This window comes from Oppia nitens, unplaced genomic scaffold (genome assembly GCF_028296485.1).
Source record: "Oppia nitens isolate AA-2021 unplaced genomic scaffold, nextdenovo-longstitch-racon4-pilon3 scaffold4_pilon_pilon_pilon, whole genome shotgun sequence".
NCBI classification, from domain to species: Eukaryota; Metazoa; Arthropoda; class Arachnida; order Sarcoptiformes; family Oppiidae; genus Oppia; species Oppia nitens.
Window position 1 is genome coordinate 2,937,608 of NW_026533232.1, and position 26,986 is coordinate 2,964,593.

General features: G+C 22.5%; 2 protein-coding genes across 8 annotated transcripts in view; one reads left to right on the plus strand and one right to left on the minus strand.

Moving 5' to 3' along the window:
* Positions 1-14,841, plus strand: part of LOC128960665 (nuclear factor 1 C-type-like) — a 28,720-nt gene extending 13,879 nt beyond the window's left edge. The window contains exons 3-13 of one of the 6 annotated variants that reach the window (XM_054306810.1): positions 1,528-1,597; positions 2,106-2,428; positions 7,458-7,613; positions 8,406-8,597; positions 9,454-9,637; positions 10,920-11,072; positions 11,359-11,877; positions 13,024-13,238; positions 13,322-13,777; positions 13,841-14,084; positions 14,218-14,495. In XM_054306810.1, the coding sequence (XP_054162785.1) occupies positions 2,315-2,428; positions 7,458-7,613; positions 8,406-8,597; positions 9,454-9,637; positions 10,920-11,072; positions 11,359-11,877; positions 13,024-13,238; positions 13,322-13,777; positions 13,841-14,084; positions 14,218-14,375 (2,391 nt within the window). In that variant the 5' untranslated portion in view covers positions 1,528-1,597; positions 2,106-2,314 and the 3' untranslated portion in view covers positions 14,376-14,495. Of the gene's footprint in view, positions 1-1,527; positions 1,598-2,105; positions 2,429-7,457; positions 7,614-8,405; positions 8,598-9,453; positions 9,638-10,919; positions 11,073-11,358; positions 11,878-13,023; positions 13,239-13,321; positions 13,778-13,840; positions 14,085-14,217; positions 14,496-14,758 lie in introns of those variants that run through there. The other 5 variants (XM_054306813.1, XM_054306809.1, XM_054306811.1 and 2 more) reach the window with 5 other exon arrangements.
* A 7,205-nt stretch (positions 14,842-22,046) lies between these two features.
* On the minus strand, positions 22,047-22,874 carry LOC128959961 (uncharacterized). 2 transcript variants are annotated; one of them, XM_054306004.1, is made up of 2 exons: positions 22,536-22,874; positions 22,047-22,453 (listed from the first exon to the last, which is right to left on the minus strand). In XM_054306004.1, the coding sequence occupies exons 1-2, from the start codon at positions 22,741-22,743 to the stop codon at positions 22,158-22,160; spliced, it is 504 nt and encodes a 167-aa protein (XP_054161979.1). In that variant the 5' UTR covers positions 22,744-22,874; the 3' UTR covers positions 22,047-22,157. The 2 variants fall into 2 exon arrangements, with proteins under 2 accessions (XP_054161979.1, XP_054161978.1); XM_054306003.1 differs by having other exon boundaries at positions 22,049-22,453; positions 22,530-22,872.
* Between the last annotated feature and the right edge of the window lie 4,112 nt (positions 22,875-26,986).

The window sequence follows — 26,986 nt, forward strand, 5'->3', positions numbered from 1 at the left end:
AAAATAAACACACAGTATATTGAAATATAATTTATGCCTTTTTAAGGTCCGTTGTATTTTCATAACAATACTTTTCTTTTATTATTGAAAGTCATGTCATTTGAAAGGCAATACAAATATATACGATATATAAATATTTAGGATTCACAGCATAAATATGAATATTAGCTGCGACTGTCATATCATTACTTATTTGTTATATTTAATACATTAGCGTATGTTAGTATTATTTTTATTTTTAGCTAATTATTTTTTAGTTAAACTTTTTTTTAAATAAAATTAATTATACTATAAATAAAAATTTTCAGTTTTTGTTTTGTAAAGCTATTTACAATATGCTGTCCATCTCTATAATCATAATATATAATGAAAACATGTCTAATATGTGTTTATTTAACAAACAAATTGCTTTTGATTTTTATTGTTTATTAACTACTGTATTCATCTATTGTATTATAATATAAACGTTTTTATTGCTATAAAAAATAACATTAAATTATTATATTCAATAACATTCATATTTTTACGATAATTTGTGTCACCAAAACTGTTATCACATATCATAATAATAATAAACTTAACAAAAGACTTGATATATAAATGTTTTTTAAAAGTACAATAACTTTATTGATAAATTATTAGTCAAAAACATACACACTATGCGCTGCATTACTCCCCTCATCGCTCATCCCTACCCACATCCCTATCTTTATCATCCCTATCCTCACTTTAGTGTCTCAATTTAGACCCCTTTTCACGCTTTTATTTACATCATATTGTAAATGATTTGCTGTTTTATATTCTTATTCTAAATACTATATAAAATATCATTTGTTATCACTATTACAACCAATTGCTACCAAAACCTGTTTTAAATATATTATTTTTTATTGTATGACATTTAATTTTTTTATAACAATATAACTACAAAGTACATCATTTACTTTCAATATTTTTAATATAAAATATAATGAATAGCATATATAATGCGCTATATATAAATATATATTAAATTAGACAACGTTTTTATATAATACTATACAAATAGCACATACTATACATATGCGCACAGAATATCAGAATTTTAAAGCAATAAAAGTTAACATTAAAAAAGTTTTCACTATTTTTTGTGTTTAACTTCACGTTATAAGCAATAAAAAAACGTTTTAAATTTATTTAATTATATGCAATTTATGCTTTTGATATTTTAATTAATTTTTTTTATCAGTCAAAGTATAATAATTTTTAATATTACCATAATTTAAATCAAACAACAACAGGTAATTATAAATTATTTAGTATTTAAATTTATGTTTTTTATTAAATGAAAAATATAAATAAGTATATTAAATAAATTTATACATTTTGAATAAAACCGTTTCTAACATAACAAATCGTCACCTTTTTTGACGTTTAGTTCTTTCGATAGTTTATTGTTACTAATAATATAATATATATATATACCGTATATAATGTATCAAACAATATATTTATGTATGCGTTTTGCGCTACTTTTTATATGAACAGTAGAGGAACCTTACGGATGGGGTAACAGACAATCTGATGGTGTGTTCGCCAATCATTTGCCATTTTACAGGTCCTTATCATTGAACATACATTGTATATACTATGGTATATTAAGAGAGAAACTATATATACTGACTATATATATATATATTATATATAAAAAAATTATCAAAAAACAAAAATTTCAGATACGCTTTGATTAACTTATAGTTACTTTTTTCTGTTGTAGTTTTTCAGTAGCGATTGATTTGTTAAAACTTTTTTAAGTTAATCTCTCAGAGATGCTCTCATATTGTGTGTGTGTCTCTCAACATATACTTTCCAACAAAACTGTTATTTTAAATGTATTGTATTTATCACTCAATGCGCAAAAATCTTTGTATGTTTTTTAAAAACATTGCAACTTTTTGAAAGAGATTTTTTTATTGCTTTTGTTATATTTAGTTTTTAAATAATGTTTTTGATTTCTTATTAGAAAACATATTAGTTTTCGTCAATTTTCTGTAAAATTTATATTGTAAAAGACAAGTGTTTTTTAGATAAAATTAATTTTTATATTTTTATTAAATCTCTTTTAGTGAAACTCTGATAAATTGAATAAATTATTGCGTTAATTAGCACCACAAATGCAAATCAAGTAAATTAGTGATCGGACACTAAGAAAAATAACAAAACAAATACAAATCATTTTAAAATCGGACGTTTTGAGTGAAAATATTTTTTCATATTTTGAAACAAAAGTGGAGAAAACCAGACATTTGTCAACTGTTTCGTTGATCACCAGCTAATGGTTGTGGTGACCACCTGTGCGCCCAATAATTACCGATTGTCGGACGTCACGACTATTGCATCACTTGCCCCACACACCGGACACACCACACACTGGGACTGCATGCCCCTGGTATGACATTATTTATTTATTTATAATAAGTACTTTAAGTAAATTTATCTAATTTTTAAAACTAAAATCTTATAATATAAACTTTATAAATTTGTTTATAAATAACCTAGTTGAATAATGTCGACAGGAAATTAATGTTTTTCATGTATACCAAAAAATTATTAAAAACATTTTGCATTTTTTTGCTGCTCGTGTAGATTATAATCTTTTTATCTTTATATTCATGTAGTTTTTTTTAATGAGCTATCATTTATTTTTAGACTAAATGGTAGCATTATTTTAGTTTTTTGACATTAAAAACTATTGATATATTAATTTATTTTATTTTTTTCAAATATTGCAGAATTTACATTTTAGAACTTAATATCATATTTAATGACAAAAAAATATTTTCCATTACAAGTTGTTTAATTAATATTCAAATCTGTAGTTGGTAATTATTTAAATTTAAATATAAAAAATAAAATTTTATAAAATATGATATTTTCTTAGAGAAATTGTTTTTCAATGTCTTACAAAACAAAAAAAGGCATTTAGTTTTTATTGTTATAGTTTTTTGTTAATGAAATGGAGCCAAAAAATTTACAGCAATTTTAAGATGATTTACAATTAAGGTTAAATTGTTTATTGTGTGCACCATTAGTATGTAATATATGACCAGGGTGATATCAATTTTATTGAATGAAATATTTTATTCTTAGTATTTGTGATTAATACAGACTTATATTTAGACTACAATTATAATTATATACAACGATTTCTATTAGGAAAATATACTGTACTAATCATATACAGGTATAATATAATTAAAAAAAAAACAATTAATTTATAAAAAAACAAATAATTTTTTAATGATATTCTCTTTATTTTGAAAAACATATTACTAATATATTAAACGTTTTATTATTTGAGCAGTAATTTCTATTTATTTGTTAAACAATTTGTGAATCCAAAACATATTTAATAAATAATACATTAATAGTAAAGATGCATTATTGCTATACAGTACATTAAATATGCATACATACAGCATATTAAAAATATCATTAGAAAAAAACGTTTTTAAAAAAGTTTTTAATATATATATATATATTGTATTATATATATAAGCATTTATTTATAGTCTTCGAGAAAGCTAATGAACACATGAGTTAAGAGAAGATAAAATAATACCTATTTTTAAATACCCTTTTCGTATATATAGTCCGGGAATTTTGCCAAAATATCTCTGATTTCCACTGAGCGCTCATTTTCTATATATTTGTTAGTTTCATAACTGTATTTGTCTTCTAATTGATTCAAAACACAAACTTTTTTGTTTTTCTTTATTGCAAAACTTTATATTTTTTTTTATTAAAAAGTATTATATTTTCTATAAAGGCATCACTCAAACACTGCAGTCAATAATAATAATGTCTTATAAATTTAACTTATAGGAGACAAAACACAACTTTCATGTTTTTTTGATTGACTTTAATTTCTAATAAAGATTTTTGTATGTTATATACTTTGTGTACAATTAATTATTTAAGACATTGTAATTATAAATATATTGTTTTAATACTACTCTTTGTAATATATGTGATACAAGCTGTTAGTACAGTGAACTAACGACAAGTAAAATGTTTTAATTTTCAAACAATATGTGTTTTAACTATTGTAGATGACTTTAATACAACATACAATACAACTTACTTATAAATATCTTTTAGTATTTTATCGAATTATATATATATATTATTTAAGATATCAAAATATATTTAAATTTTATTATCAGTTTTTAACATTTTTAGGCATAAATTGTTGATAACTTCTATTTTATATTTGAAAGTTTATATTTAAATAATTATTTGTTTATATGTTTTATACAATTTGCCAATTATACAATATTAATCTATAATAGCTTAAAAAATAATTTTATATTATCCTTATTAAATATAACCAGGTTAGTTATGTTATTTTAAAATTATTTTTGTCTTTTATTTTTAATTTTTTATAAATTACACAATATACTGGTATAAAATATAAATATATTATATGTTTCCCAAAGATGTACAGTATTTAAAAGTATTTTTAACTTTAATACAAATATTTTTTATGTAACTCTCAACACATTTTCTTTTATTTGATGTAATAGGAAATGAATCTATTTTTGGGTATCAAAACGTTGTTTTTTATGTGACTCTTGACTGCAATTAATTTTTAAAATTTTCAAAACACAATGGCATTCATTTTTATTGCATTAGTATTTTAACGCTGATGTCATGATTAATTAAATATATATATATAATCAAATAGAAAACTTTATATATATTTACTCTATTTATATGTGACAATATTTTTTTTAAAGCAAATATTTAAATATATCAGAATATTCTTAATGTAATCTTAATGCAAATGTCAATATTTATGACTTTATGTCAATTTTTTAAAGTTGTTTTTAATGTACTAAATTTATTTGATAGTTTATTAATAATAAAATCAAAAATTTTATATTAATATAATTACAAGATTAATAGGCGATAAATAATTATATAAATATTGTTATCAGTACTTTTTAAATTTGAAAAATTTTGAAAAGTTTTACTGATTTTAATCTAAGCATAATGATATATTGAATTTTTAAAGTATTTTAGACTTTTGAAGAAAACATTATACAATATACTAAAAATATTAGATGCTATGTGAATAGATAAAATAAATAATTTTTATTAAATAAAATTACAAAAAAAATTTATAGTTTAAAAATTATTTTACATAAATATATAAATTTTAGACTAAATTTGGTTATAAATAGAGCTCATTATTAATATATATTATATAAATGAAATTAATATTATTCTTATTATAAAATAACAAAAATTAACTATATTTTATATATATAAATGATAATAGTTTAGTATATCACATGTCATTAATTTTAAATAGCTATTTATAATTTTGAATATATAATAAAAATATGAATTATCTGTTTATTGCTTATATCCTGGAAGTCATGAAATATTTTTTGACACACAAATAAAAATATGTAATTATTATTGAATTTGTTTGAAAACATTTTTGTTATATAAAAGATTGAAAACAACTAAAGGTTTTACATATTTTTATTAAATATGTTAAAATATATGAAAATATATTTATTTATTGAAATTAAATTATTTGATGCTAACTGAATATTTCGATACAATTGAATATTTCTAAATATTAAAACATTTATATCATAAATAAATATTTTTAATTCAATAGAAATAGAGAGTATTTTTTAAATATGTTACATAACAATAATTATTTATGACTTTCTATAGACTAATAATTCAATAGGTTTTGCTGATTAATTTTTATATAATCACAATGTATTTTATATTATATAATAAATAGCGATACATAAATTATTATAGTATAAAATGTTATATTACTGCAGCTAATTAAAAAACATCAAACATTTATAACAAGTATTTAATTTGTTACCGAATATTGTGAGTATAAAAATAAAATAAATCATTTGCTATTATTATATTATTATACTGTAGAAGTCTAAAACTTAAATCAATTAAAGTTTAATTAAATATACTGATATAACCATCAAAATTAATCAAAAAATATAATAGATTTGTTTTTACTTTATACTTTATAAAATTTGTATATTTTTTATAATTACTGGAAACTATAGTTAATATTATTGTTAAACTTATAAAAACCCACACTTTAACTCTCAAACTTCTATATGCTTGAGTTTATTAATTGCATATTAGGCATACTATTAGTGATAAATTTAATTAATGATAATTAATTTTATATTATATTTATTTATTTATTACTATTACAATTAGTTATTTTAAATAAAATATTTATAAAGATTTTAGAAATATTAATTAAAATTGTGAAAGCAATGTAAACAACATATATAATACAGGTTTTCAAATATATATATATATATATTAATATTTTGTTGTCAAACAAAACTTGAAAACTCTATCCAAATATTTAGCCAATTGTGCCAATGTTTACAATATTATGGCCAAAAAATAAACAGTTAATTACTATTAATTGGTTGTAATCCAGTACTTCCTACAAACTCTTTACTATTACTAGTGATCTTGAAATTTTGTAATTGAGATCAAATTATTTATAAATATATTGTCAAAATATATCTGTTTTATAATAATATCGATGAAATGGATAAATTTTGTATTATTTTAAAAACAAATTAATATATTGAGTGGGAAGTAATATTTTATTGATGTTTTTTAATAAAATTATAAACTAGATATTAATATACAGATTTATAGTTTTGTTATTTATTGATATCATATTTTATTATATGTTATATATAATATATATTTAAAAAATTTGCACTGTGCAAATTTAACATCAAAATAATTGTATAATTGATACTTGAATTGGGAAAGTTTTTAACTATCAATTTGCATGAATTAAATACACAAAACAATGAGGAAAATGTATAAACTTTTGCTCTCCAATTGAATTGAAGCCAATATTTTATTTCTAAATGAATGAAATTGTTTTCACGGGAAAAATCTCTCAGATGTGATTGAAATGTATAGTTGTATATACTTTTTACACTAATTTACACACAACTACATCCCTGTGTATTATACTGTATATATGTCTCAAATAATACATAATTATTTTGATATTTGTTTAACATTTTGTTGCCAATAATTGTATTATTACTGTATAAAGTATATAAACAGTAGTCTTATGTAATCAATTGACAAAAAATACACTTAATATATTTAAGGTCAATGAAATTTATTTATATTTTCATTGACAGTTCATAAGCAAACTTTTTGAACTATTTTCCTATTGACACTTTAAACTTACTTTTAATATTAATCATTTACGTTAACTAATTATTATCAATAATTTATTGTAATTTTAAATTTTGATTCTAAATATATTATTATTTATATAATTATGTATACATTACAGATATAATAAATATAATTGTTTTTATTGTTATTAATTTAAATGATTGAATATTAAATGGTTTACAATTGAATGATAGGATGAATTTCATCCATTTATTGAGGCTCTGTTGCCTCACGTCAAGTCATTTTCCTACACGTGGTTCAACCTTCAGGCGGCTAAACGCAAGTACTTCAAGAAACACGAAAAACGTATGACTCTTGAAGAGGAGCGCAGATGTAAAGAGGAATTACAGGTAATGTCAATATTTTAGACTAATTTACTATTTATCTCAATATATGTTTTCTAGTTATTCAAAAAAAAAAATAATATTTATTAAATATTGTATGATTTTTTTTTAAATTTAGTTTTTACCAATTTCTCATAATTTTTATTTTCAGTTACATTAGAATATTCTATATATACTATATATAATGTTTACAATTTTATAGGTCTATAATAATTAACTATATGAACAAAAAATTATAGGAAAAATTTATAGCTTATAATATAAAAAATAATAAAAACAAATACAAGATATTGTAATTATTTCAATTGACATGACATGAATGAGAGGATAATTTTTGCCAATTTTTTTTAATGAAAACAATATAGATTAAGACAATGCAAACAATACATAAATACAGCTGTAAGTTATAGTATAGTATAAAATACTGTAACTAATAAAATACAGAAAAAGTATTAGAGAGAAAAAACTAAAATTTTTAAAAATAGTTTATCCGAGAAATTATGAAAAAGTAAAACAACAAAATAATACAACAAAAGAGTAGCGACAAAAATATTTGTATACTTTTATTATTAGTACACACTTATCATTAAATTCAATCCCCATATATATATATACCATACTGTATTACATTATACTGTACTCATAAGTTACCACTACTACTAGTATTATTGATAGTATAAGATTTTTTATATGTAATAAATGTATTGCATTTATAAAAAAAATTGTTGTAACAAATAATTTGTCGACTAATTCATTGTGAAAAAAACCAATGAAACACAATGTCTTATACACACACAGAATGAGAGACTGGAAGTGAAGCAGAAATGGGCGTCACGTTTGTTGGGAAAACTGAGGAAAGACATCACTCAGGAGTGCAGAGAGGACTTCGTGTTGGGCATCACTGGCAAAAAACGTGTCAATTGTGTGCTCAGTAATCCCGATCAGAAGGGAAAAATGAGACGAATTGATTGTCTCAGACAAGCAGATAAGGTATGTCCCCCTAAAACACACACACATACCGGCACATACATACATACATACATAGCGTACTTAACATTATATATATATAGTACCTATTATTTTACTGACAAAAAAACAATACATTTTTTCATAAACAATATATGATATTATATAATATTTTTTAATATTTTTATTTGATATATAAAAATATATCTATATTTACTTTGTCGGCAAATTCTAGAGTAAGATTTGTTGCCAATTTGTTGTCTATTTTTTTCAGTTGACTAATATTTACTTTTTGTTTGATAGATGTTATTATTTTATATAAAATATCAAATGATAACAACTTAGTTAACACTATATAATAATAATAATAATAATATGGTATTAAGTTGTAATGTGTAATTATATATAAATTTATATAACTCATAAAATATTAAGCTAGCTAAAAACTTTATTTTTGTTAATATTATTTTTTTAGGTTTACATTTTACCATACAGTGTGTATATATAAAGACAACATTTTTTGAAATAATTGTCGTCAATTGAAGTTTCAAGTTATTTTTAATACATAAATTGAGAGAAAGAAAGAAAGAAAGAGAGAGAGAGAGAGAGAGAGAGAGAGAGAGAGAGAGAGAGAGAGAGAGAAAGAGAGATGAAGTATTAAAAGATTGTGTGATAAAAAATTATTTTTAAAAATACATTTTTGTTTTGAATTTCACATTTTATTACAAAAATAGAGCACAAAGTAATTATTAATACATATGTAAATTTTGTGTGGATTTTCTATGCAAATCTCTAACATTTAAAAATTTATATATATTTTTCCCCAACAAAAACAACTTTTTATTTAAATATCATATCATATTGTGGTTCTCCATAAAAGGTATGGCGTCTCGACTTAGTTATGGTTATACTGTTTAAAGCCATACCATTGGAATCAACTGACGGCGAAAGACTGGAGAAGTCTATTGAATGTCTTCATCCGAGTCTTTGTGTGAATCCCTATCACATTAACGTATCCGTCCGGGAACTGGACCTATATCTCGCTAACTTTATATTTAGTCACGGTATGACTTACTTAATACACATTTATTTACCATATTTTGCACGTTATTTGCATGCATTTTAAGTGTACTTAAATCATATAATAATTGATTTCTATGTTAATTGCAATTATAATGGGATATAATAAGAAAGTAATAAATAAATAAAAACAAATTAATATTTATAATTTACGTACAGTACATATGAAATGAAATTTTTAATTTCGTTATTAATGCGTTATATTTTTAATTAAATATCTTTAGGCAAAAAATACTTTTATAAAATTTATATCAAAATTAAATTTTAAACAATTATAAATAATAATCGATAATTAGTTTTATATTAATATCAAAATAATTTAAACCTTGAATTATTTTTTTAATGTTTTAACTATATTTTTTTTTAAATAATTTAAAACTATTTTTACTAGTTTTTATGAAATATATTTTTTTATTGTTTTTTTTAAATCATTACTAAAATATTTAATGGTTAAATTTCCATAGAAAATAATCACATGAATTTTAAAATAACTTATCTTATGTATATGTTTTATATACAGTATATAATACAAAAAATATAATAACTTATCAAATAAAATATCATGTTACATTATATTCATAATATGTCATAAAGTTACGTTAGAATTTGATTTTTTATAATTTGTTAAATTAATAATATAAATTATTTACATTTATTATTTTGGAATGTAATTTACAAAACAATAAAATAATATCTGTAATATTTTATTAGATTGTTTATTTTGAATAATTTGTTGCATTACATTTTAATTAAATATACGGTACTTTTTATAATTAATCTGAAAAACAGGTGATTTTTTTGTTGTTGGCAGTGTATAAATATAGACCAAATTTAATACAGTTATAAAAATTATTAATTAAAAATTAAATTATAATAAATTTAGACAATATATATTTAAAATATTTATGTTTTTTGCTTATGTTAGCTTATTCAAAAATATTTAAAATATTTTCTACACAAACCTTAATAAACTGAAAATCTTTTAGTTCAATCAAATAATTTGCTTTATATAAAGATATTTTAATGGTTTATTTTATGTTAGTTATCTTAACTATATCTCTATTTAAAAGAGTAGAATTTGAGTAAAGTTTTAGTTATTTATAAAATAAGTGAATAATTTTAAAAGAAATTTTGTATATAAATCAAAATATTTAGTCATAATTTTTACAATTAATGTGAGATTATGCAAGACTTATAAAATTAAAAAAAAAATAAAACTATTATAGCATTTTAAAAATTATTATTATTATATTATTATATGTATAGACCATTTGCGGGGGATTCACGATACATGTGATAATGAGAGTGAGGATGACATGAATGTTAACATAAGCCGACACCGAGACATACATAACAATGCAAATACACTGTTAGCCACTGGGGTTTTCACTTCAGCCGAACTCTACCGGCTCTCTAAAGGTATGACATATTAGACTACCTTTTAGTAAACCCCATAATTTATTATTTCTAATTTTTATTTCATTATAAAATTAAAATGATCATGCTCAAATATCAAAGAAGTATACAATATAATAAATTATAACATTATTACTAAATTTACTGTTTCGAGTATTATTTTAGTTTGTTTTATATAACATTACTATATATTTATTTATTATTTATGAACAATAGTTTATATGATTTAAAAATGATTTGATAATAAACTGAATAACTTATTATTATTATTATATTATATGTTTGACAGCATCTATAATACAACCGCAATCTCCAGGACTGCAACACGTAATCAAAGTCGAACCAAATGCTGGCTCTTATTATTGCAATAATTACTCTCCCGATGACCCAAACGGTACACTCGCCGTATCGATACCGGTGTCCAATTTGTCATCGGGAACCGGTATAATGAGCAATACCGGTCACAACACACACTTATCTATAAGCCACACGGCATCGGCATCTAGTCCAGCCAGTGATGTCCATCATCAGCACAGTCATCATCACAATAGTAAACGTCAGCGACGGTTGACAACTATTGATGATAATGATGAAACTGATAAGAGTTCCAACGATTTGCAATATTATGCTCAGACGTGGCAAACGGGTCCCGACATTGAACACGTGTCCGGTGTACAGCATCTTCATATGTCACCGCACGTCAAGATTAAACAAGAAGTGACACAAATAGGTCAACACTATCACTGCTCACAACAATCACCTAAAGAGTTGTCCAATAAATCTATTAATGATTCACACCATAGGGAAGGTATAAAATTGATTTATTTATATTAAAATAGATATTTTGTGTCAAAACAATATTATTATTTTGATATTCAATTTAATAATTTTTTTAAATGTATAAAATTAAAAGATTTAGATAACTATATTAGATAATTAAGAAAATTAAATTATTTGGTTTGTGTTAAAAAAATGCAGACTAAAAACTATTAATTTTATGTGAAGTAATTTGTATCTAAATGCTAATTAATGAGATAATTATCAAAAAAAATTTTGCCTAAAAATTAAGCCTATAGGCACCGAGATCTATACAGTGTAGTATTTTACAACTAAACACACACATAGTGTTTACACATTAATCAATATGACCGACACTATGAGGACAACCCATTAATTTGAGTACTAAATAAAAATAGTAGTTTTTATATGAAAAGCTGAGACACTCGTCAAACTCGAGCTCACAATTACCCGACAATGTGTTGAATCAAACGCTTCAATACAAATGCTTATAATTTTTCTCTTATAGTTTATCCTTTGCCTTACTGTATGTTTGAGGAAACTTTTACTGCATATACATAAAAAAATATATAAATAAAAAAAAAGTTTTATTGAAAATTTTAATGTTATAGCTTAAGCATCACATCAATTGTCACACTATTTGATAGCATTTGACATTTAATTTGACTTTTTTTTTTTGGTAACATTTCTCTTATTTCTTGTGTAAACCACTCATCAAAGTGTGTAAAAGTTTTTTATTGTGTTGTCTGGTTGTGAACACACGTTAGGCATCACTAACTTTAGTAACAGAGTGGGATGGGCTATAGGCCCATGAAATTTCTATATTATATATAATTATTTATTAGAAAATATAGATTTAATAAATAAATTTATATTAACATCTACTGTATAATAATTTTACAAGTAATTATCACTTAACAATAATTTATTAAACAATTTTCGATAACAAATATTTAAAATAATATTCATTCTGTTTATTCATTAATTAAGGGAAACAAAAAATTAATTAATTTAGTTAACATTTTAATGCTATTTGGCATTTTGACAAATTAATACAGGTAGTTTGTACCAGGTACATGTAGTTAAATACTGTTATATTTATTGATTAGGTTAAATAGTAATTAATTATTACATATAATTATTTATTTATTAACAGGTATTGTAAATCAATTAAAAGACTCATATTTATCACATTCACATTCACCGGTACTAAATGTGAGCTCAGCGTCGAGTACATCAGTTGGTCCGATATCATCACAAAATTCATATTATTCACTGCCTCCGGGAAAATATCAGGAAAATGGCGATACATTGTCTGATTTTGTGAATCTGGTCTGTCAAGAGGCTCAAAATAATGGTAACTGTTCACAGGTATATAAATTGCTATTCATACCAACATTATATGAAATATATTATAAAATATGACATATCATGTCTTATAATGTTTTATTTAGGGACAGAACAATGATATTGATCCTAACAACAGTCCTAAGTTGTCGACACCATCACACCATCAACAGCATCATTACTACAACTCGTCCATTTCAATGCTGCCGCCACCACCACCTGCTCCTATGGCCAGACCTGTTCCTATAATACGATCACCCATAGAGTCCTGTTCACCGGAGATGATTGTTCATTCATCTCCCAGTCCGCCAATAACGACCCGAACGATGGTCAACGGTGGACACGACACCTCATCAGCAGCCAGTGTTGTTGTGCAACACGTGCGCGGAGATAACACAACAGATATTAGAGTGTCATCGCCTCAAACCAGTGCCGCTATGAATGTATGCATTGGCGATAGTATAGTGTCACCAATTAACAGATCTGTGGTCAACAGTCCATTCACAACACTTGGCAGACACGACCACTCATTCTCTCACGTCTCACATCATTCTGTCTCACAGGTAATTTGTTGACTGAGTAGGACTGGGAGATCATTAAATTACTAACAGTAATGTTTTTCACAGCTATTTACATATCCCTCTGCAATGAGTCAAGTAAGTGCAATGTCAGGTGTGATCAGTCCAACTATGTTTAATTCACCGGCAACTACACCCCGATCCACACCGCGCACAACACCTATTCCTCGATGGAATACCGGCGCCTCAACATTCTTACCATTGGACGAAAACTTAGACTATGGTATGATGGCTGGGCTCATGCCTACCGGTGCCACTGAGGTCGACTCGCCTCATATGATTGGAGCGGAAGGTATTGTAGAATATTTGTTAAATTCTATTACTTATCTTTTTTTACTCATTTAATTTACTTTCAAAAATCACATACTTTTGTCATTTAAACCTTTATATACTTATCTATATTTCTAATGAAATCTTATTCAAAGACCGATTTTTTTCTGTGGTTCACAACAGTCCCGATGACGGGACAGTTGGACAAAACTTGTCGCATGTAAATACTGGTTCCGGTTCTGGTGGAGGTCCCGGTAGCACTGGCTCTAGCTCTACACCGCCCACACCTACTAAGATTATACACAATAATTGATTGCCATATATTTGATATATGATATTAAACACATAATACAATGAAAAAATATACAACTTTATAATCATTTTTTTGTGTTATTAAATTGAATTCAATTCAATGCAAAAACAACGCATAGATGCATGTTATGAATAGCAATTCATATGATAATAAAACATGTTTTAACTTTTTTTTATTAAAAAATCTTGAGTTTTGCTCAAAAATATTTTAATTTATTTTCAATATCGCTCTGTATCTCTCTCTCTCTCTTTCTCTCTCTCTCTCTTTCTCTCTCTCTCTTCTCTTTTCTTATTTTGGTTTATCATTACTTTTGATATATTTTTCAAAATAATTGTTAATTAATAAAAATGATATTAACCAAAATAAATCTTATTAATCTATAGCTACCGGTGTTTTTTGAAAAAAAGATTCATAGGATCGACGTGTGATTGAAATCCAGATAATTAGTAATTGAAATGCTGTTTATGATGAGAAAAAATTAAAACGCTATTTAAATTTTTAATAAGCAATTAATTTTTAGAGATAACTTTTAATCTTATACTACAAATTAACACAACCTTTTAACAATAAAATACTACGATATATATATATATATATATATTACATTTGAATATATATTGTTTCTATTTGTTAATTGAATTATATATCTTTTAATTACGATAAACACTTGTAATAATTTATATAATAGTATTTTAATCAATAGTTTACGGTTGGTATACTATTTGGTTGAATTTATAAATAATTGTAGAGTAATTTGAAGTGTTTTTTGATAATATTTTGATTGTTTATTAATCTTTGTTTTTTTGTGAATTTCATCAACATTTTTAAAACAACACAATAAGAAACATATATTTCATTATCAAAATCTCATTTATACTCATATTATTAAAAATCATATCATAATATAACATAAACATTATATTATGGTCATTAATAAAATTTATATTATGATATTGATTAATAATAAAATTGACATTTAATATAAAATATTTGCATAGATGTAAAACAAACATAATTATATAAATATACAAACTTTACAAATACTTTGATTATTAATTTAAACTTTGAATTTAATTTATTTTAGACATTTGTAATATTTTGTTGTTTTCTCTAAGTTTGTTGTTTTTTAATTCAAATTAAGACAATTGTAGATAAAATATGGTTTTTGTAAACATAAACACTAGAAACAAATTAACTTTATTTACATTGTTTATATTATTTGTGCTTTAATTTTTATGCTAACCTAGCATAATTTTGTAGCATTTTCACTGCCCTTTAATAAGCGATTAAAGCATACTTATTATTATTGTTATTATTATTATTAAAAATTGATTAATATAATAAAAATATTGAATTTATTTTCTGTTTATATATTTTTCAAATAATGATTTCTTATTTTCTAAAAAAATTATTTTACAAATGCAACACATTATTAATCACTGAATTATAAAATATTAAATTTACATAATTAATAATTTGTTTAAATATTAACTTATCTTTTATATTATAAAAATTTATATCATTAATACCAGTTTAACATAATATTTTTAAAATTATTTAAAACTATTAATATTGATAAATTTAAATAATCTATTCAAAAATTTATATCTAGTTTTGAATTATTAATAAAAATAAAAACTTACAATGAATTTACCTTTTTAAAAGCAAAAATTTTTAAACTATTTAGTTTAAGTTAATAAATATTAAAAATCAATAGATCAATTGTAATATGATAAATGTAAATTCAATAATTATGATTTCATTGTCTATTAGTAATTAATGAAAATACTGTATTTTATGTCAATTGAAAAAACTAATCAATTTATTGGGACAATTGATTGTCACACGAGTCATATACTTTCGAGTAAAGCAATCAACTTATTTGGCCTCAAACTATTGAAACACATATTTTAATTATTATAATTAATGTTAACCACATATATACAAACCATTCAACTGCTAGAAATAGTATTGATATCATAACTAATATCAAGATTATCAACAAAAATATTTTAATGTTAACCAATTTGATGTCATAAAACTGTGACGACTGTTTTTCATTGAGGCCACCACTTTGAATGCACTGTTGGGTCGTCTGATTGCGGAACTGCTTATTGACATTAATTGTATCGTAAAACCATTTGGTCATCAATCCATTTGATACTAATAATTGGATACTATAAATAATATAATTTATTAATAAATTTTCAGTTTATTTATTGATAATCATTTATAATAAGTATTTTAATACCTGTACTTACATATAATTAATTTTATTTATAACTTGTATATCAAAATCTTTTCTATATGCCAGAGCAAAAATAATATTAGGTAATTCTACCTGTGCTATATGCCATCGTAATGTTGGTATTTTACTACAATATAGACATTTTTGAAATTCAACAAAATAGTCCGGTTCAAATAAGGCTATCCTTCCCTCAGATAAATATCTAAAAAGTTTTTTATTAAATCCAACGCTTTCTGTCATAACGTCGGTCCGAAAAGTTTTTAATGAGAGATCTCTATTATTGTATATTAAACGACTTATTTGTTGATAATTTAAATCGTTTGTAGTCTAGATTTTTATTATTCAATTAAAAAGGAAAGATATAGTTAACAATTATAAGTTATTTTATATAACATTTCCAAATAATAGATACATTGAAAAGTGTTTCCAACGATGAAGACTCGTAAATAACGGGAACAACATTTTTGGCGTCAACTATACTTTCAATTGAGTCAATCTCCCAATAATTATTGTCAACTATTTTATCAATTCTTATGATTGAATTAAATGAAAAGTTTAATACAGAAAAACATAGAATAAAAATTGATAACAAATAAGTCACAGAATTTAATCGTATGATTCTTGTGTGGGCTATAATTGATATTAAAGATTCATATTTATTATAAATCTAATTATTGTTAACTTATAATATTAATACAGTATAATAAATTATGTAAATATTAGATACATTGTAAATCAATAATCTATGCTTACGTTGATTAAGCGATACTTGTATAATATGCCATAAATTAACCTGTTTTCCAGATTTGAACAGATAATTATCTAATCTGTTCATTACAATCAATATTATATAACTGATGACAATAAAACACCAAACCATTGGATCAATTTGTTTGAGATAATCAGTTAAATCCGACTCTTTTCTTGATTTCACTGATTTACTCATAATTACATAAGAGGCCGAAAATATGCTTTTAGTAAATGAAATGAATGTCAATATATCATATCTGGGAAATATTGGTGTCAAACATATATCTGCTTCCTATTTAAAATAGTTAATAAAAAATATATTAATTTTGTATTTTTTTTAAATTATTAAACTTACATTGTTTTTAAGCATAGTTATTAATTCAGCATAATTTAATTTTTTTGGCATTTTTATTACATTTCTTTAAAAAATATATAATTTAATAATTTATCTATTTAAAGCATATTTTATTTTTAAATTACTTTAAATTTGTTTGATTTTTAATTATTTCCAAAAATATAGCAAAATTTCCATCAATTGAGAGATTACTGCTATTGATTTCATGATTTTTTATATGAATTAATGGAAAAAACTGTTTGCAAATTATACACTTATTAACATTTATTATCAAATAAAATATTCTAATAATAATAGTAAAGTAATTAATTAAAAACTTACAGGTATTGTTGCCCATCTTATGTTCATATTTTCATAATATTAATAATTTTTTATATTCAATATTAATATTTTTTATGTTCTTACAAACTTAAAATAATATCATTATAATATATTACAAAAATTAAATCAGTTTTAAGACAACTATTAAATATATTATTGTTATTATTTAATTTCTTTAATGGCCTATTTCATAATGTTATCTACTTATGAAATATTTATAATTTTCATATTATTCTAATTATTATAATATTTTATCAATATTTATATCGAAACTATTTTAAATAGGATTTATCCATTAACAAAAAATATATTCTCAATAAAAAATCAAACAAAAATAAAACAAATATTTAATTCAAATTTTATTGTTCTTTAAAAAATTAATAGTAATTTACTGTATAAAAGTATATAAATAGACAACAACAAAAAACAATAAAAAACATATGCTAAATTTTTGCTCATCAATCAAAATTTTGCTATAAATTATTAGTTGATATTTACTATTTGATACTACTTATAAATTGTAACAATAATAGCATATTTGATAAATTATATATTAAATATTGATTTTCATATAATATAAAAATATAAATGTTACATTACATTTATTATTATGCAACATAAATATATATTACAAATTTTATTATTTTATCTTTATTGATAATTTTATTTTTTATGTATAACTGCAATAAAAATTATTTGCTAATCAAATAAACACTATTATAGATTGTTATAAATAAATATTAACATTGTTTCAGTAGTTTAGCTAATTAATAAATTGAATAATAAGTAAGTACTATAAATAAATAAATAAAATATTAATATATGATAAAAATTATATTTTCTCTTGTATTTATTATTGATATTTTAAAATTACTATAATAATTATAATAATTTTAAAATATCAATAATAAATACAAGAGAAAATATAATTTTTATCATATATTAATATTTTATTTATTTATTTATAGTACTTACTTATTATTCAATTTTGTAATTATTACAAAAACTTTAGTAAAATAGACAAAATATAAAATTCAATAAACAAGTTTATTTTGAATAAACATCATTTATTAAACATTATAATTCAATATAATTGTTATTTATTGTAATAAGGTATTGATTTTTATTTAATTTTCAACAATATTTTTCAAGAAAAACTTAACATAAAAATATCTATTGTAAATTTTATATCGAATTTATTTAAATTAGTTTATATAAAATATTTATTGAATATTGAAATATCACAATAATATTTTTATTGTTAAAATGATTATAAATAATTTGATTTTAATGAGTTCATATTTTTTTAGATAATATAAATGAAAATAATCTGTTATACCGGTAAAGTATTATTTACAATATTTAATTTAATAAATCAAATTAGACAAATTGTTAATTTTAACACTTAATAAATATCAATAAAAACTTGCGTTACTTATAATAATTGCTAAATTATGTTTATCTGTAATGTATAATATAATAATTATAAATTAAAACACTTATTATTTTAAATCTTTTATTAACTAATTAAATAATTATTTATCTTATATTTATTTTATCTACTTTTTAAAAAAATATATATTGTTTAACAAAAATAATTGGTTGAATTAATATTATTTTCACACTAATTACTTGATATTTATTTTTAAAATAATTAATGAAAATTTCAATAATAATTGTTAATATTGATAGTATCAGTATTGATGATAATATTTGTATAAATTTTTGAAAATTGTTTAACGATATGGAAATGTATTGGTGTTTAAAGTTTTGTTTGATAGATGACTCACACTCTGCCCGATCTGATGACTGGTTATGTCCGCCAAACGCGTCGGCCAACGAAGCGGACGCTGTAAACCAACGGGACATCACTCCGTTGGAGAGTAATTGTTGAATCCTTTTTTAATTATATTACAATTATTAACTAACTTAACTAAATATTGATAATTAAAACTGAAATTTATATTTTGTATATAAAAACTGTATATAACTTGATATGAATTAACAAATCAAACAAAAACCTACACATTATTTAGTAATTTAATGCTTTGATTATTCAAGTGTTTGCTGTATCCAAATGCAAATCTAATGGGCGACACATCAATTGGCGGTGAATGATGCCATCGCATACCAACAATTTGTCGACAATAAACACTTTTAACAAATTGTATTTGAAAATCAGGTTCAAACATAACAACACCACCGCTGACCAGTTTACTGAAGAATAGTCTGTTGAAACCGACAGACTCTTCGCCCACTTTCGATGGGATCACTCGTAATGATAATTCTTGATTACGGTCTATGAGAGTCCATAATTTTTTATGCAATGTATTATCGGTTTCTTTCTGTAAATTTACTTTTAAAATGTTAAAAAATAATATAATAATTTATATAACTTGGAATACTTACACTTAGATATTGTTGAAGTGTAGTTGACTTATAAATACAGGGAACTACCCCATGAGTAGCCAGTAGGTCTTCAATTGAATTGATCTCATTATAGGATTTAACTACAATTATTTTGACACCTATTAATTGGTTCATTAGTATACAAAACCACATATAACACAATATGTATATTGAGATCAGGGCTGTTATTCCATTCAATTTTATGTCAATCAAATAGACTGTAATGAAATGGGAGTAATAGATAATAAATTCATATTTTGTTTTAAATGTTTTTATTAAAATGTTTACAAACATACCTTGATTCAAATGCATTCTAATAATATGCCATAAATTTATTTGTTTGAATGTATCAAATAAATAGCTGTCAAAATAGCTCATCATTAATATGATAATTGAGATAAAGACAAATGTTAGCCAAACATGAGACCCGATGGTCGACAAGTGGTCAATGATATTACTATCCTTTTGTTGTTCGTGTGATTTGCTTAGCATAACATATGATGAAAATAATATGATTCGCGAAAATTGCATATTTGCTAGTCTTTCGTGATTTGGTATTAACGGAGTTAACGACATATCCACTTCCTATTCAAATCATAATTAGTGGGATTCATAATTCAAACAATTTAATTAATTATAGATAATAATAATAGTAATATATATATATATAATACATTTTTAGCAATCATTGTCAGTATTTCTAGCCATCCTTGTGATTTAGGACTCATAATTTCGTAGCTATAATTTTAAAAATTTAATTTATTAATAAATTAATTTTAATTTATTGTTATTATTATTATTATTATTATTACCTAACATTATACTTATCATTCAATATTTTAAGAAATTCGACAAATGTCCCATTAATATTGCCATTATTGTTAAAATAGACTAATGGAAATTGCTAATAATATAAAATATTAGTTTTATTAACTAGAAAAATGTTAACTTAATCAAAAATTAACTTAACTGGTATAACAGCCATTTTCAAATGCATGATTGTTAAGCTACAGTATTAACAAACAATATATTTTGATATTCATAATATAATTATTTTATATAATTATTCAGATATTCTGTTTTGTTAATATAAAAATTAATTAGTATTCAGCATCTAGTAATAACTAATCTTTAAAAAACTATTTAATTTATATAATAAAATATTTTATTTATTTTTAATGGTTGTTTAATATTTATAATTAACTAATTTAACCTAAAAATTTTGAAATAAATTAATTATGATATATTTACAACTTTATTTACATTAAATTATCTAATAGTACTGTTATTATAAATATTAAAAATAATATTTTTCCAATATTTTTAATAATTTAATTTAATATATTACTACCAATTGTCAATTATATAGATTATTTTTTTATAGAATGTATTAGCATTAATTTAAATATATTTAGTATACTATATATTTATACATGTATTAAGCTAATTTTTTCAATTAATTTTATTGTTTCAATTAGTGTTAAAATAGAGTTCAAGTTTATAAAATACATTTTGTTTTTTAGTAATTATATGTAATATATAATTTATTGATTTATTGATTTGATATTTATTATTGCATTATTAACACATTAAAAATATATATCAAAATGCAAATGTACAGTAATATAAGTAAATTTTAGATTGCATATGATTGAATAGTTAGTTTATAGATTTTTAAAAATAACTTTTATATAATTATTTAAATAATTGTTGCCAAACATGTTAGCAAAATAATTGATAACAAAGACAATGAATTTAAAGGTTGACTACTATTTATTTTTTGTCTGAAATCACCCAAAGAAGAGTCAAAATAAATGTATTTATTTATGGATTGTGTGGACGGGTTGTTGTTAACATTAGTGGTGACAATACAGGCATAGTTGCCCTGAAAGTGTTTGTTAGCATTATTCAACCGAACCCAACCCGGAATATTCATTACTGAATCCATTTGTGATCTTTCAATGCCTGAAATTGTTTTGAAATCCTCATTCATAGCTACAATTAACAACAATTAATTTAAGAAATATTTTAATTAATATTATTTAATTAAAAAATAACAAAAATAACAAACATTTACGACTGAATTTATAAAATTCTTGTCCATCTTTTGTTAGACTAATCTCAGAATTAGGTCTTTCCTCAGGAGTGAAAGTTACCGAACAGTTTAATAATAGACTGTCCCCGGCTTTTACAGTACTGGGAGCTTCAAACCCACCAACAGTTGCACATTGCATGTTATCATTCAATACAAGTAATAGTAAACATATAAATAAAAAATTTAACATTTTTAAACAATGTTTTAGTTAAATTGATAATTTTTTTTAAATTGAAATAATGTATTAAATATCACTATTGATTTCAAACTATTTTTACTGAAACAACTCAAAGATATTCAGATATTTATATACTATTTGTGCTCAATATTAGTCATACATATTCTTTATAAAACATATTAAGAAAAACATAAATCAAAGTCTGTGATTATATAATTATTATAATATATATATATTTTATAAACATATTGTGATATATACATGAATTAAATATTTTTGCACACAATTTAACATTTTATTTACAGAAAATTAATGTAATAACAATTTAATTAACCGTTTATAAGGCTTTGAGCACGTAATGTATAAAAACAATAACCAATCATTTGGGTATAAGTATACTTATTTTCTTGTAAATTAGTTAATAATATTTGTTTATTACAAGCTTAAGACTAATTATAGTAACAAAATACTGTATCATAAATAACTATTTTATTTGTAAATCAATGGAATATTAATTAATATGAAAAACTTTCTTATATAATTATTTGTATATTTGTATATAGTTATTTGTATTTTTAATTATAAATTATATTAAATTAAACTTAAAGTTAAAACAAGTTATAATTATTTATAATAATTTTTTATTGAATATTAAATAATTTATATAAAATAATTATTATTTTAAAATTATGAAACACATGAAATTATTTGTATATTTGTATATAGTTATTTGTATTTTTAATTATAAATTATATTAAATTAAACTTAAAGTTAAAACAAGTTATAATTATTTATAATAATTTTTTATTGAATATTAAATAATTTATATAAAATAATTATTATTTTAAAATTATGAAACACATGAATAATTTTTAGTAATAGTAATTATTTATTATTATTATTTTGATTTTTCATATTAATATTAATAGTATTTTGTGAGTTAACCGAGTGATCCATATCTTCATCGCCAGTCATTGCTCTTACTCTTGACTTTTGTTTTAAAAATAAGAGTTTAATTAAGTTAACAAACGGTGCCTCAAATGTCAAGTATAGTATAAGTGCCGATCCAAATGTTTGCATTACAATTGCACAGAATAATTGTGCCTTTTTATGATAAATATATATAAATTGAGTAATCAAATGATTTTTTAGAAAAATAATATAAATTTTACTTTTATAAAAACTTAGATTACTTACAATTGATGCAACATTTATGGAGATAGGAAACCTTAATTGCATTATATTAAACCAAATAAGCATTATATGTGTTAAATAAGCACAAAATGACAATCGGCTCAGTGGTTGAAAAAAGTTTGCCGAAAGAAGTTTTGACAAAATACCGGCTTTATTGAGGGCACAGTTGTATATAATCCACGAAATACATACCGACCATAAAATTAATATCGAAACAAATAATACCGAATTGCTTAGTGTATAATTTATGGGCGGAATGTCCTCCTGTAATATGGTATATGTGCCAAACGGTATGCTTATTAGTAGAACTGTTACTATTGACCAGATTATTCTATTCCATCCCTTATAAATTAAATTAAATAATTTTGTTATAAATATTTTTTTAATTAAAATATAATTATTTAGTTATAAACCTGAGTTAATTTGATATATTTTTTGTTGAGCAATAAAAATCCTATTAAAACTCCCGAAAAATAAGCAATAATATGTATATGAGTGCCAAAAAAGAAAAGTGTTGTTTCTCGCCCAGGTACTCTAAACATATAACTTATATTTAGGCAAACATTTACATTTATTGCGCCAATTATATTATAATAATTACTCGTATTTTGGTTTAAATAGGACATCAACTCTGGGTATACCAGCGATGCCTAATGAGACCAAACCAATTGGTATGAGTGCACCCAATAGTATCATAAAATAGGTATACAAGTGACTGATTGTTGGTTTTTTATAGAAAAAATAGATGACTACATAGCATATTATATGTAATTGAAAATCGGCAGATAGATACCAAGTTTGGACACCACACTGTATAATATAATTTGTGTTATAAATTATAATATAAACTTGTTTTAGTGACAGTATATTACCATTTGTCTCAAATCTACCCAATTAATAATATATAGCACATGTGCCCACCAATTGTCATAACATGGATTTATAAAAGGTTTCAAAAGATCCGATTGAAACATAGGTCCCGAACCTAACAATTGCAGAACAATTGTGAAACACATCATTCCTATTAATGGTGGCGTAAATCTAATGAATCAAAATAATATATTTGTTATAATAGCTTAATGTAAACTATGGTTTTTGTAATACCTTAACCATCGAAACAAAACAAATTGTGTAAAACCAATGCTAGTATTTTTATTAGAAAGACTTGAATACATAGTTAGGAATCCGCTGTAATTAGAAAACAGTTGGTTTTATCCAAACTTTCAAATTTATAACATATTATGCATAATTCAATGCTATACCTCATTGTAAAAAATATTTGAACCGATAGAGAAGCGTTTAATATAAACTGAGCCATTAATGATTTGCTGCTTTCGATGGCATCTTCGGGATATCTGGCAAATGGTGACACTTTGGCTAAAATAGTGGTTAAAATAAAACCGCTTGAATGGGCTAATATGACCCATAAAGTGCCCAATACTCTAATGCCGTGAATAAACTGTAACTTATATTCTGTATTATTATTCTTTGCAGATATTCTGAACAATATTTTGATATTTTTAATTAATGAAAAACATTTTATAATCAACAATAATATTGAATTTGATTTGCAAAACATATCGACTATTGTGCTAACAATTATCAGTGTTATACATATGCAGATTAATATTCTGTAAAAAATATATATAACTAAATTATAAATATATATTAATATCAATAATTATAATTTATGCTTACAAAGCAATTTTTAACTTCCAATTATAAACAGATATTTCAACAGTGGATTGACAGTATTGGACATCAAATTCAAAGTTATTTAATATTTCAAAATCTATAACAACAACAAAAAAGATAAAAATCTAGACATTTAAATCAGTTGAAAACTATAAATTTTTAAATAAAAAATTAAATACATTGACTTAATAGGTATTTGATTTCAACAGTATTACAAACTGAAGGAAAACACAATCCATTGACAAACGACAAATGATTGTCCACTTCAAGCAATTGATTGATCTCTTGATTAAACCAATTACTGTTAACTACTGTTGCGTTGATTTCAATTGTTTTAAATTTGCCACTTCTTAGAGGTCGTAATGTTGCCAAACAATACTTTCCGTTTATAATCAATTGACTTTCATTGATATATCCATTAATATTAATGCATTGATCAAAATCGCCAAAGTTTGTGATCGTTCCGCTTAATATACCAGACGGGAGGCGCCCACTTGAATCCAACACTTAATAGTCAATTAATTAATAAAATTTTAATTATTATCATCTAAATTGTAACTTACTTTTTATGGCCCATTTTTCTTCGCTAAGTTTACTAAACAAATGCACTAAACTATTAGCACAAATAGGACTAATTGAGCTATTAGTTTCACTATCGGTGATGATTTTTATAATACGATTATTATAGGAATTAGTATAAGATTTAAATGATTGAAATATGTTAATCCAGTTTTGCTCATAATTTGTCTCATTTTTAGAAACAACATCACTAATATTATTAATAAATAATATTGAAATAAATATTAACAATTTATACATATTTTTAACTATTATGTATAATTAAGGTAAATTACTTAAAAATTAAATTTGAACAACTTTAACAATTTAGAAAAATAGTACAATAAATTTTTTTTATTTATTTGACATTTTTACCACATTTTTTAATAAATGCTATAATTTTATTTTTTGTATGATTAATAAATTTGAATTTATTTTATTATAATGTACTTATAGCGGTTAGATTTTTTTTGACTATTATTTCATTGATATTAATGATAAAAAGTATTGAGTAAACATTATTTTCATATATTAATATTGCATTGGAATATACAATAGTTGTATAGTTTTATATACTGTATAACTAATACAGTATAAGTACAAGTATAGTACAAGTATTTATATATGATATACTGTACAATACTATCTTAGATGAAAATAAAATCTTAATAAAAAATAACAATTTTAAAAATTAAAATTTTTTAATAATAAATATACTTCAATATTGTTGTATACTAACATATAATTTCTGTTATTTTTGAAACTAAATTTATGTAATTTTAATCTAAGTTTGAATATATATGATATT

What these genes read in the sequence shown, in the direction of transcription:
- LOC128959961 (XM_054306003.1), bottom strand. Translation starts at nt 22,743, where the DNA reads ATGTTAAATTTTTTATTTATATGTTTACTATTACTTGTATTGAATGAT. An exon ending in TTATAAATTCAGTCGTAAAT is followed by an intron (nt 22,454 to 22,529) that starts GTTTGTTATTTT and finishes TGTTAATTGTAG; the next exon opens with CTATGAATGAGGATTTCAAA.